The 11,854-nt window shown below is 44.1% G+C and overlaps 1 protein-coding gene across 4 annotated transcripts in view; it reads left to right on the top strand.

Moving 5' to 3' along the window:
- zeb2b (zinc finger E-box binding homeobox 2b) overlaps positions 1-11,854 on the top strand; it is an 83,998-nt gene that overhangs the window by 69,254 nt on the left and 2,890 nt on the right. For 2 of the 4 annotated variants that reach the window (XM_017431773.3, XM_037973929.1), the window contains exons 4-8: positions 391-579; positions 2,290-2,504; positions 6,081-6,189; positions 6,769-8,774; positions 10,988-11,090. In XM_017431773.3, the coding sequence (XP_017287262.1) occupies positions 391-579; positions 2,290-2,504; positions 6,081-6,189; positions 6,769-8,774; positions 10,988-11,090 (2,622 nt within the window). Of the gene's footprint in view, positions 1-390; positions 580-2,289; positions 2,505-6,080; positions 6,190-6,768; positions 8,775-10,987; positions 11,169-11,854 lie in introns of all 4 variants that reach the window. The other 2 variants (XM_017431771.3, XM_017431769.3) reach the window with 1 other exon arrangement.

Genomic DNA, 11,854 nt, shown 5'->3' with positions numbered 1-11,854 from the left:
GGGGGGGGGGTCTCTTTTATTTTACAGTCCTGAACTGTAAATCAGATTTTCTGTCAGACGTAAATTAGGTCAGTGAAGTTTTTCTAAAGCATTTGCTCCTTAGCAGCTCATAGTAGCACATCTATCTCTGATTTTTGGCTGGATTAAGTTACATTTCTTGTTTTAGCAGACATGGAATGACAAGCAAGCCTGGTAATGTAGATATATTCCCCCCAAAGCACTGCTGTAATGTTTCAGGGTGGCTATCCTCATCGCATTTCCACCGCAATGTTCCCAATATTCTCCTGTAAGACATTTCTCAGGAGGGAAGAAGTGAATCCAATTTATCCGATTTATCCGTCCGCCTCCCTCTCCTCCTTCACCGTCTCTCTTCTTCTTCTCTCTTTGCAGTCAAGAGCGTGGATTGCACTTCAGAGTTGGAGGACTTCTTTGCCAAGCGGAAGCTGGACGATGGCGACAGCCACGTGGTGAGCATCGCGGAGTACCTGCAGCGTGGCGACACCGCCATCATTTACCCAGAAGCCCCAGAGGAGCTGAGCCGCCTGGGCACACCGGAGGCCACAGGACCCGAGGAGAACGGTACGAATGTTAGTGGGTTCTGTGTTCCTGCTCTGACCCATGGTCCATCCATGATTATCATCATGTTCTGATAATCATGGTGGTTTGGTGTTTGGTTCCGAGTCATTTTGTGTGTTTAGGAACTGTTGGGGACTAGTTGGAGACACAAAGTTGCAAGAAAAGACGTAAATTTTCACAAACCTTTGTTAAAAGATGGGCCAAATTTCTCTCTGAGTTTGCATACATGTCAATAAAAATAACAGCTGTAGTTCTTTACATTTATGGAAACTAAATTGAGACAAGTTTGAGACACCTGCAATGATTCTGTGATTATGTTAAGAAAGAAACTGTTTCGCAAAGTTTTTGAAAATGGTCCAAATTGCAGCGACAGCAGAACGAGGCCCTGCGACTCGTGTGATAAAACTGAGAACCCCTGCAAACATTTTGAGACATAAAAGCTAAAAGGAGAACAAGGCTAACTCGGACCTAATGTAGCAAAGGGCTAGCTAAAAGCTAAATGTAGTAAAATACTATCTAAAGCAGCAAAATGTTAGTTAAAAGCTAAAAGTAGCAAAAACAGAGCCATTAGCTGAAGCAGATCTGCAGAAGCTGAAGTGAAATCAATGTATTTAAAGGGGAAAATATTTGTAAATAAAGTTAAATATTAAAAAAACCACAGCTGACAGCGCCAGTCTCCTGAATGAGCTGAGTTCAAACGAATGGCTGCAATAACTCAAAGTATGCAGAAGTAGTTGGGTTACAAAACAAAAAGCAGGAAAGTGGTATGAAGCTGACGCAGCTCCACACAAAGAAAATCGGAGGTGCAACAAGGCCGGACATTAACAGGTGTCCTTTTTGGACTGCAGTTGGTGCTCAGATGTATTTTATCTGAAAAGATTATCACCCAAGAACACAGAAGTTTGACTTTTTGACAGAGACAATTGTTAAACTGACATTTGAGCTTTGTTTCTTTTCCTACATGAAAGAAAACTAAACTGAAACAGTCCCAAGATACAGAATCTTTTATAAAATACACACAACGGACTCAGAAATGTCGACTATAAAGCCTTCAGGTTTCTAGCATTTGCCCTGACTTTGAAAGGCTGCCAAAGCGATAGGATGGAAGGTCCATGTGGCCTCATGTTGCTGCACAAAGCTTCACAGTAACAGATTGTTTCAGTAAAATGTTGAGGGCGTGGACAGAGCAGCAGCTCGTCCCGCTGACACGACGGGGCAGCTGTTGGTCCCACAGATTCGCCGGATGCCTGGGTGTTTACCTACAGTCTTAAGCAACAGCTGGGCAGGCGCTTGAAATCAGATCGTGCACCTCTGAAGCTCGATTTGAACGGGTTTATGATTCATGCCGCAGACACGAAGATCTGCTGCGAGGGAGGGGGTGGGTGGGAAGGCGCTTTCAGGCATTCAGAATGGGGGAATAAAGTCAGGAACTTGGTGAATGTGTGCGTGTAAGTACATCAGCATGTGCACGTTGGGTACTATGTGAAAGAAAGTGAGGATGAGGAGCTGTGTGAGAAGTCGGGAGGAGGTCGGATGCCAGCCGGACAGCGAGGCTCTCATGTGGAGCAGATTGCACAGATAACTCCCATGCCACTCTGGGCAGCCCGCCCGTTCGCTGCCATTGATTGGCTGACCTTTTGGCCCGCTTTCCTTTCCCCCCTTGCTCCTCTTCCTCCCCCCTCCCCCCTCCTCCTCCTGCTGTCTCCTGTACAGACCTGCCACCTGGAACGCCAGATGCCTTCGCCCAACTGTTGACCTGCCCCTACTGCGACCGGGGCTACAAGCGTTTGACATCACTGAAGGAGCACATCAAGTACCGCCATGAGAAGAACGAGGAGAACTTCGCCTGCCCCCTGTGCAACTACACGTTCGCTTACCGCACCCAGCTCGAGCGGCATATGGCCACGCACAAGCCGGCGCGGGATCAGGTGAGGCGCAGTTTTCCCGTCCTTCTCTTTTCTGTTTTTCCTCCTCTCGCTGTTTCATTTCCTTCCTAATGTGCTCCGATCCCTCAGAGAAGAGAGATCATTTTTTCTGATTGGCAATCATTATTAATTTTTCATGGCATTTTGAAGATGCAGATCCTTTAATGGTAATAACTTTAATTGAGGCCCTAAATGGTTTTTTGATGGCCCTCTCTGATATGATTTTCCAGTCTCGTGTTCACGATCGAATGATTGTGTTAATTTCCAATTTGGAAATTTTTATCAGCTCCTTAACTTCACTCCACTCCTGGCCTTTAATGTTCTTCTGGTGCAGCCTGCGGTGGTGGCACTCCATCAAAGCCCACCCCTCCCTCACGCTTCTAATTTCATGCACTGCATAAACATCTGTGGATGCTCAGATTTTATATCACACATGCCTGAAATATAATATGGATCTGCTGGAAGTTGGCATGAATCACCTTAAAGTCCTGCGTTCAGCAGTTACGGGTGTTTAAGTTTTTGCACATTTGGAGTAATTGGAAGTTTTCAGCAAGGGAGTTTGTGCGTGAATCTAATTTAGGTTTTATGCTGAGAAACCCAGAATTAAGAAGTGAAAAAAAAACTTCTTTTTTTTTGGTTTTTATATCAGAATTAAAGGCCTTGCATTCCCCGGAGGAATGCCTATCACCCGCCTCCTTTCATGAGTTTTGAGCTCGTCACGATGAGAAATGAGTTGTAGCCGTTCAGCTACTATCAGAACAACTTTTAGCTCAGTATCTGTAAAATTGATGCCCTTGTAGTCATTTTTGTGTTTTTCTTGAATTGCGCTGACTCCAAAAGGTAATCAGTTGTAGATTTTTATCCAATGAGTGTTTCATTAAAACTTGTCCAGTGGTTCATGAGACGCAGGCAAAAACATTATCGTCCTCCTCCGTGTTTTCATACAGGGTGATAATAAACCCAGTTGTGCACTAAAACCGCTCCTTGATATTTCATTTTCTGCTGAGCGGCGTCTGCCAGGCAGGCCCGGTTCTGTTAGGAGGAGAGAACTCAGCCATGGAGCCAGTAACAGATGAGCCGGTGTCCTCTGGAGCGCCGCCGTGCTCGCTCCCAGGCCGTGGGTGTTGTGTTGTGCTCTCTGAAGCGAGGATGACAGGCTCGCGCTGCGGCTGATTTGATCAGATGTCAGCAGCAGCACTTTCACCTGATCTACCAGCTGGGCGTAAACGTGAGCAGATGGGCCGGCCGAGCGAGCCGCCGACCCCCCCGATCCTCATATTACAATGCTGCTGTTCAAGCACCGCAGGTTGCTCGGCACAAAAGCTGGTTGCTGCGGTTTGTAAATAACACCGAACACAAGAAGTTTATTGTCGAGTTCTCAGAGACACGAGTTAAAACCGGGTCAAGATATTCTTCTTTGTTGTTCCCTGCTCTCTGTCTTCAAACAGCAAAAAACAAACGAAAGAAGTAAACAAGTTTCAACAAAAACTGTCAGCAAGTTTTAAGAAAGAAGCAAGTTTTGAAAAATGTAGACAAATTTCTATAAAAAAGTGACCCAGTTTCATAGAAAAATGTAAAAAATAAAAAGTTTAAAAGTTTCAATTAAAAAAAACTGTACACAAGTTTCATTAAAATAGAAACAATTTTTAAGAATAAAAAAATCCATAAATTGTAACAGGTTTTAATAAAAAATAAGCAGGTTTTGGAAGAAAGTAAGATTTTTTTAGGAAAAAAATAGTAAAGTTTAATTAAAAATGTAGACAGGTAGAAATAAAAGAAGAAGTTCAAATAATATTCATACATTTACACGCAGAGTACCAGTGCCTGACGAGGTAAAGGAGGGTTAAATTTGTGGGTTAGCTGGTGATGTGTTAACCAGGACTCTGATTAACCGTTAACCAGCCCCCCCCCCAGGAGCCGGACCGTTAAACAGTTAATCCTTCACACGGGATGGAGGTGACGCCTTCCTTAGGTGGCGCTCTTCTTTTTCTTTCGGCTGCTGCTGCTAATTATCAGCTGATTAGTGGAGACACAAGCATCTATATTAAATGTACATTTGGTAATTAACAACTAACTGAGGAGGAGTCAGATTAACATAAAGAATTATGTCCTGATAGGTAAACATGTGCGCCGCTGCTCTGTCTTGTATGTTTACAAGCGTTAATACTCCTCCTTCTCTTAACCAATTAGCTGAAATATGACTAATTAGAGGTTATACATATGCAAACATCCAGTCCGCCACAGTCTCCGCCCACACGCCGCCGAGGAGAGCAGGCTGCTGCTGCCATTCACAATTAGGAGCGCGCCGCAATTGTGTCTTATTAGCAGTAGACGAAACTTTACCGGGCAGGGGTCCTCAAGGGGGGAGAAGTAAAAGGGAAGGTGGGGGGGGCGGCAAAGCAGCTGTTGCTGTTTGTTTATGCAACTCAGCAACATACGAGCGGTGGGGTCCCTCTCCGGCGCTTGGCGGGGGCCTCGGCTCTCCCCCCCTCCTGATCTTTGAAGGTTGGGGCTGTTTGAACAATTCCTCCAAGTCCTCCCAGTGTCCTGCGCGCCGCCATCTGTCTCCCCAGGAATGTGGGGAGAGTCAGCACACACCCCGGCATTTGTCAAGGCTGAGGTGGGAGGAGAGGGGGGCATTGTGCGTCTCCCACCTCCCCCAACGAGATCAGAAAAAAAACGACTTTTTATTTTAATTTAAATTACTCGCTGTTTTTTTAGGGTGAATTGTTTGGAAACGCTGAGCCAAGTTTTTGTCTTACATGCTGTATTTTTTACTCTGAGCAGCAGATGAACCTTAAAGTCATGAAGATCCAAGAATTAAAGGTCTTGCTTTTGTTGAAGGAATGCATATCGCCCACCACCCTCAAGCCAAAGTTTTAAACTGAGATCTGATGGGATCTGTCAGGGCACAAACTCAGGATGACTCTCAGCTACTACCACACCTAACATTAGCTCAGTATCTGTAACATTCACTGTAAAACACCTATTTTTGTGTTTGCTAAAGTCGATTAGCTGTGGAGGCCATGTTGAATCAGGTTGACTCTAAAAGTTAATCAGCTGTAATGTCCCTTTAATGATTAATTTCTGAGACTTTCACTTAAACCCATTGAGTGGTTCATGAGATATTTTGCTAACAGACATACAAACCAAATTTAGAGCTGTGAAAACAGCCTCTGAATTCAGGTATTTGGGGTAAAACGGCTCTGAATACGTTTCGGACTGATTAGGCTAAAATGAATGAAAAGTAGATCAGATTGGCGTTCCTAATGAAGGCTCTAAAAAAGCCTCCTTTCTTTTCTTCCATTTTCTGGGCGACCAGATTCTAAAGGCAGGCCCGGTTGGGCTGAGAAGCCAGGAAATTAAAAGGTGTGTGATTCTCTGCGTTATCGCTGCCGCTGCTTGTAGTCGGAGGTGGGAGGAGAAAGCCAACGCGTTTTTCGTTTGGCCATGGGAGCCGTTTGGCTTGTTGCGTGTTGTCATGCCGACCAGTTGTGATTATTTACTAAACTCTCACCCCCTCGATGTTTAAGCTTTATTTATTTTTAATCCCGTCTCTTTTCTGTTTTATCCTCACAGCACCAGCTGCTCAACCAAGCGGCCGGAAACCGCAAGTTCAAATGCACCGAGTGCGGCAAGGCCTTCAAGTACAAGCACCACCTGAAGGAGCACCTCCGGATTCATAGCGGTGAGTTGTTCTCTGAACGCAAACCTGCTGAAGTAAACACTTACTGCTTTCCTTAAAGGAATGCTCATCGCCCACCGTGTTACATGGCAAAGTTTTAAACACAGAACATCATCAGATGTTCTGTTTAAAGCTGTGTACCTCCTGGTTCAGACCCGGTATGGACCTGGTTCGTACTGGGCTGTATCATGTACTGCTACTGTGTTTTTGTATCTTTAAGTTGGGCTCAAGGGCTCGATGTTAAAGTTGTTAAGTTGTTTAACTGGTTCATTAGGTTTTTTATGTCTGAATCATTCAGAGGTCAGTCATGTGGCTGTTTTAAACAAAAAGTCGTTAAAACAGGCGATTTAGGTGGTTTGATTAACAAAAATCTTTCCTTTGAAAATGGTCAAGTACTGGACTGAAAATAAGTAAAAAAGCAGCCAGTCTTAAGAAAAATACTTTGAAACCTTAAAGAAACTTGGAGAACAAGGACTGAAGGTTGGTTCAGGAGTTTAGTAGACTGTAGACATGTCTGTCATTTGATTTAAAAAAAAAAAACAACAATCTTTTAAAAAGACCTTCTCAAATTTTTCATTTCAGGTGAAAAACCCTACGAGTGCCCCAACTGCAAGAAGCGTTTCTCCCATTCGGGCTCCTACAGCTCCCACATAAGCAGCAAGAAGTGCATTGGCCTGATTGCCGTGAACGGGCGCATGCGCAGCAGCCTGAAGCCAGGCTCCTCCCCCACCTCCGCCTCCGCCTCACCCACCAACACCGCCATCACCCAGCTGCGCCAGAAGCTGGAGAACGGCAAGCCCCTCGGCCTCACTGATCACAACAACCACCTGAGCATAAAAACAGAGCCACTTGACTTCAACGACTACAAACTCATGATGGCTTCTCATGGATTTGGCGCTCCTGTTCCATTTATGAATGGAGGGATGGGCGGAAACAGCCCACTGGGGGTCAACCACAACTCCACGGCTCAGAGCCCCTTGCAGCACTTGAGTATGGCGGCACTCGAATCCCAGTTCACAGGCTACCCAGGTCCACTGGGGAACAACCTGAGCGAGGTACAGAAGGTTCTCCAGATCGTGGACAACACTGTGTGCAGGCAGAAAATGGACTGCAAGCCGGAGGAGCTCTCCAAGCTCAAGGCCTACATGAAGGAGCTGGGAACCCAGATGGAGGAGCAGAAACAGAGCTTGATGTCGCCAGGGGGGCCTCAGGTGGGTCTTCCACTCGTCAATCACAACGGCGCCACCAAAAGCATCATTGACTACACGCTAGAAAAAGTGAATGAAGCCAAAGCCTGCCTCCAGAGCTTGACGACAGACTCAAAGAGACAGATTAGCAATATCAAACGAGAGAAACCCAACCACATGCTCGAAGGAGGTGTGGACGAGAAGGTGCAGGAAAACATGTTTACACCATATGCTTGTCAGTATTGCAAAGAAACCTTCCCCGGGCCAATACCTTTGCATCAACATGAACGCTACCTGTGCAAAATGAACGAGGAGATCAAAGCTGTGCTGCAGCCCAGTGAGAATCTGATGCCTAACAAGCCAGGGATATTCATGGAGAAGAACTCCCACTCCTCCATTCTGTCTGAGAAGGGACTCACTGGCCCCCTTAACCCTTACAGGGACCACATGTCTGTGCTGATGGCGTATTTTGCCATGAATATGGATCCCAACTCGGAGGAGCTGCTCAAGATTTCCATAGCAGTCGGCCTTCCTCAGGAATTTGTCAAGGAGTGGTTCGAGCAGAGAAAGATGCAGGAGTACAGCACTACTAGAACCCCACCACTAGAGCACAGGAACAACGCGGATATCGTTGTCGGAACAAATAACCATCAAACTCAACCAAAAGACTCTTTGGCAGCTAGATCGCCTGTCACTCTTATCAAACCTACTGACCGCATCACATCCCCCTCCATTGCAGAGCTCCACAACAACGTCAACAACTGTGACAGCTCACTCAGACATTTGAAAAACCACCAATTCAGCGGCAGCACCAAGCCCGTAGGCGAAAAGTTGGACCACTCCCGCAGCAACACCCCGTCGCCGCTCAACCTGTCCTCCACATCTTCCAAAAACTCCCACAGCAGCTCCTACACTCCAAACAGCTTGACTTCGGAGGACCTGCAGGCCGAGCCGCTCGACCTCTCGCTGCCGAGACTCATGAAGGAACCCAAGCATGCACTGACCGTCAAAAGCAGGCCGAAAGTCAACAGTATTACCATTGACCACAACAGCATCCCCTCTCCCCGAGAGCACTTCGAAGAGCCTTTGAACTTGGCCTATCTCAAGAAGGAATTCTCAGGCTCGACCAATAATGGAAACCTTGAAAAAAGCACTAGCCCCATCTTTGGCATTAACCCATTTGCCGCCAAGCCCTTGTACACGTCACTTCCACCCCAGACCGCTTTCCCGCCTGCCACTTTCATGCCCCCCATGCAGGCCAGCATACCCGGTCTTAGGCCCTATCCGGGCATGGATCAAATGGGCTTCCTACCGCACATGGCCTACACTTACGCAGCAGGGGCAGCTACCTTTGCAGAGATGCAGCAGAGGAGAAAGTACCAGCGGAAACCAGGTTTCCAGGTAAATGAGCCACCTGCGATTTTGTTAAAAAGCCCCAGGCTCACTTAGATCCTCTGAAATGTTCTGAACTCATTTCTGTGCTAATTAAAAGAGTCAGGAGAGAGAAACGCTCACCTGAGGTAGAATGAGCTGGCAGAGGCGTTGGAGATAAACAGCTGGGGCACCACCCTGAGGTGGAAAAAACTGAGGTGTCATTAGTGGTAAAAGGGAGGAAAGAGGTTTATGATAATGAGACTAACAGCCAACTTATGGAGGGCATTTTTCAATGGGATTCATTTGCAGATATTTTAATTTTAGCCTCAAAAACAGCACCAGGTTCAAATAAATAAAATATAATAGCGACTCTCTAATTGTTCTCGCTCCCCCCGCTGATGTGCTTGGAATACATTAACAAACTGAACTCCCGTCCTCCTCCGGAGCGGGCCTGAGCTCAGATATTTTGTTATTAAATATGGCTGAAAGGCCTTTGTAAAAATGACAAAGGTGAGCCCCGGAGCTGTGCACTTCTCTGAAATTTCCTCTTGCAAGTTTGCTGCATTTTAAAGAGAGCCACAGCCAAAATGAGCTTCTTCACTACATGTGGATTAATAATGCACGGCCTCCATGTTCATTACCACTGAATGCTGAGGGCTGTTTAACATAGAGGGAACCATTTTGATGAAAAAAGTATTAATAATGTTTCCTATTCTAAGTTATTAAATTAGATTTTAAAAATACAGCTACAGGCGTTTAGTTCAAATTGATTGCAGAGTGATAGTGGTCTGTTCTTAAAACACATTATCACACACTTATTCATTAAAGCAGCCTTTTGGTGACTCAATATTGGCCATTAAGGTGCACCTTCTGATTACAATCATTTGCAATTTCAAGAGTGGGTTCCCCCTCCTCCGACCATGTTTTAATATTGTTCTCCATCAGTTTATATTTAAGAATAATCTTCATCATAAAAGAGGAGGTTTTAAAGGAATGTTCCAAATTAACACAAGTTCAAAATTAGCCCACACCGGCTCTGTTTCATAATGAGAAAGCTGTCACTTATAAATGGGAGATATTATTCCGGAGCTGAAAGTTTTATAAGAAATAAACGCTGGTGGGTGCTCGTAATCAAAGATCCATGAGAACGTGGAGCTTTGTGTTGATTTTACAGCTTTATAACCGTGCCACAGAATGTCTTTTATTACATTCAGCTAATATTCAATATTACTCCCCAAAAATTCTCATATTTACTCCAAAAATCATCCTGTATTTCGTCTCTTCTGTATTTCTTCAGGTAAATGTCAAAACTGTTTAATTTAACTCCTAAAACTGTTTTTTTCTCATCTTTATTTCGCAGCTTTTTATATTTACGTCTCAGTCGTGTTTTATTTTAAGACTTTCAGATGTTTTGAGAGGATTTGCCTTTTTCTAATTATAACATTAGATCAACGTTTAGCAGTTAAACCATAAATGTCCTGTTCTTAAAAATGGCTTCACTGTTCTCACAAATAAAAATCACATTTCTACATATTTATTGATTAAAATATGTTGGGTTTTGAGATCTTTAACAATTACAACCTTAGCATAAATAAAGCTGCAGCTTTTTTTTGTCCTTTTGCATTTTTTGCTGCACACAGTTAGCATATTAGCATAAACGTTCAAAACGAATGTAAAATTCCCCTTTTTTTCCTACATGACGTTAATCGGCACATTGTAATACATTTAATTCTAAAATATGTTTGTTTTTTAGTTTTTGTTCGTTACATTTTCAGCATAAATGTCCTTTTGTTCAGCTTGAAGCTAATGGATGAAAAGTTCCTAAGTGAACTTTTCCTCACATTTAGAGCGGCAGCGTATTTGCCTTCTGATTTTTAATTATTTTTTTTGCTCAGTATTTAGGACATCTTTTTATGTAAATGACTCTATAAAATAGATTTGCATAAAGCTTTCTTAGTGGCTCATTTAGCACATCAAATGAGAAGCAGCTGTCCTGACACTTTTGACCAATTGACTATTAATTTCAAGTCAGCCTCTACAGAAGTTAATTGTAACTAAAATAGGACATTTCAGACAGAAGGTGACACAAAGAGCTGCAGAAACGCTCAGTGTGAATAAAACAGACTCGTACTATAAATCACTATAATAAAGTGGGCGACATGATGAAGTCATCGAGCCTTAAGATGCGCCTCGTTCCTTATTATTTCTGGTGTTTTTCCTCTTTGTTTGTGTTCTCTAAGGGGGACCTGCTTGACGGCACTCCAGATTACTTGTCAGGGCTGGACGACATGACAGACCCCGACTCCTGTCTGTCGCGGAAGAAGATTAAGAAGACTGAAAGTGGTATGTACGCGTGTGACTTGTGCGACAAAACATTCCAGAAGAGCAGTTCCCTTCTAAGACACAAATATGAACACACAGGTATATACTGTTCTAGACCCTTATTTTAAACCCCATTCTTTTTTTTATGTTTTCAATGTTTGTGTTGCCAAATCTTACCAGTATCGATCTATTTATATATTTTTTGTTCCCCCCTTTTTTCCCTCCCCCTTTCCTTCTCTGTTCAATTCTTAATTTGTATATGTAACCCAACACCTAACTTGCTTCTTCATTGACAGGATGAAAGTTACTGAAACGATTTTAATTTTCACTTCAGCATGTGATGCCGTTAAAGCTTTGTGTGTTCTTTGACGTAGAAGTAATTAATGCAGGTAGGCAAGAAGAGGGAGCTACTCTTTATTTTCCAACTGCTGTAATAATCACTCTGCTATCTTAAAAGACACACATCAATTCACCTAGATGTATAAAGCCAGGGGAAAAGAAGCCTCTAATGTCTTTATCAGCCCCATTATTGGTGATAGATCGTATCGGCAGCGGAACGGTCAGAAGCTTCAGAGTCCTGATAACAAGTCTTTCATTATAGTTATTATACACAGATCCTCTTTCACTAGGTTGCATCATTTATTTTATCCACTATCAGTAGCCGAGCGCTCGGAGCTTTATGCAGCCTTCATGTTATCTGCTCGGACATAAAAGGGAGGGAGGCTGCACCGTTAGAACAGTACGCTGAACTCAAACGGGTGCGTTATCTCCAGCACGCCCCCCCC

This window comes from Kryptolebias marmoratus, linkage group LG23, assembly GCF_001649575.2.
Source record: "Kryptolebias marmoratus isolate JLee-2015 linkage group LG23, ASM164957v2, whole genome shotgun sequence".
Classification (NCBI taxonomy): Eukaryota; Metazoa; Chordata; class Actinopteri; order Cyprinodontiformes; family Rivulidae; genus Kryptolebias; species Kryptolebias marmoratus.
The sequence above is the reverse complement of the archived record's forward strand: the minus strand, read 5'-3'. Positions and strand labels throughout refer to the sequence as shown.